This window comes from Pterocles gutturalis, unplaced genomic scaffold (genome assembly GCF_000699245.1).
Source record: "Pterocles gutturalis isolate BGI_N339 unplaced genomic scaffold, ASM69924v1 scaffold4968, whole genome shotgun sequence".
Classification (NCBI taxonomy): Eukaryota; Metazoa; Chordata; class Aves; order Pterocliformes; family Pteroclidae; genus Pterocles; species Pterocles gutturalis.
Window position 1 is genome coordinate 14683 of NW_010122816.1, and position 1218 is coordinate 15900.

Genomic DNA, 1218 nt, shown 5'->3' on the forward strand with positions numbered 1-1218 from the left:
CGCTGGTGACCTCCTAAAGCAGCGTGGAGCCAGGGAGCCCTGTGAGACCCTGTGCAGTGCACCCCGGGACCCCAGCCCAGGAGGGATGGGTCTCCTGCAGCACCCGTGGGTCCTGGAGGGGAGATTTCTTCACTGCAAGAGTGATCAGGCATTGGAACAGGCTGCCCAGGGAAGTGGTGGAGTCACCATCCCTGGAGGGGTTCAAGAAATGTGTAGATGTGGTGCTTCGGGACATGGGTTAGTGGGTTGGGTGGTGTGGTGTTGACGGTTAGCCTTGATGATCCTTGAGGTCTTTTCCAGCCTTAATGATTCTGTGATTCTGTGTTGCTCTGGACAGCAAGAGGAGGTTATCTGCAGCAGCCCCGTGCCTTCTGGCACTGGATGGTGGGGGAAGCTGGGGACTGAGATCTGCTCCCAGGTAAAGGGCACACTAGGGAGCTAGCACAGAGAGAAGAGGGAGAGGTTCAGAGACGGATGGGGGAGCTGGGCAGGCAGGAGGAAGGAAAGGAGGAGGAGGAGCTGAGAAAGACACAAGGCTGATGGAGGGCAGCGTGTGCTGCTGGGACACAGTAGACCATTGCCACAGAAGGCACACATCAGGGTAGAAACAAGAAGCAGATCCCTCCTGACACCCAGAGGCTGCTGTGCCCTTGTCCCCGGGGCAGCCAGCCTACCCCCGCCGGCTCACCTGGACTGGAGGTGGAAGATCTCCTCGGCCAGGTAGCAGGTGCCCTTGAGCAGCTCCCAGATCTGCAGGGCTGCGAAGTGGGAGGTGAGGCCGCGAGCGATGGGCACGAGGGGCTCCCCGGTGAGGTACAGCGCTGCGGCACACAGAGCCAGGAGCAGGTACGCGGCACGCTGCGCTCGCCCTCCCCGGGCCTTGGGAATGAGCACGGTGCTGGGGTGGCTCGGCCACCGCGATTCCCGAGACATCTGCAGCAAAGAGTGGGGGTCAGTCCCCAGCGCCCACAGCAGCGCCGTGGGGAGTGGAGAAGGGGGGGACATGTGCACATCCAGCACTCACTTAGCACCCCAGAGCAAACCACCGAGCCGTCCCTTCCTTTGCACGTGTCTGAAATGCTGCTGCTCCAGGGGAGGTTCCCTCGCACACTGCCCAGGCCACCTCAGCGCTGTCCCCTCTGCCCAAATGGGGCAAGACGGAGCCTGGGTGGCCACCCAGCTCCCAAAGAGATGCCAACCCTACGCCAGCCCTCCCTG

General features: G+C 62.2%; 1 protein-coding gene across 1 annotated transcript in view; it reads right to left on the reverse strand.

The window, feature by feature from the left end:
* Positions 1-1218, reverse strand: part of TMEM173 (transmembrane protein 173) — a 9005-nt gene that overhangs the window by 4783 nt on the left and 3004 nt on the right. The window contains exon 3 of the mRNA XM_010077645.1: positions 689-933. Coding sequence (XP_010075947.1) covers positions 689-933 — 245 coding nt within the window. The remainder of the gene's footprint in view (positions 1-688; positions 934-1218) is intronic.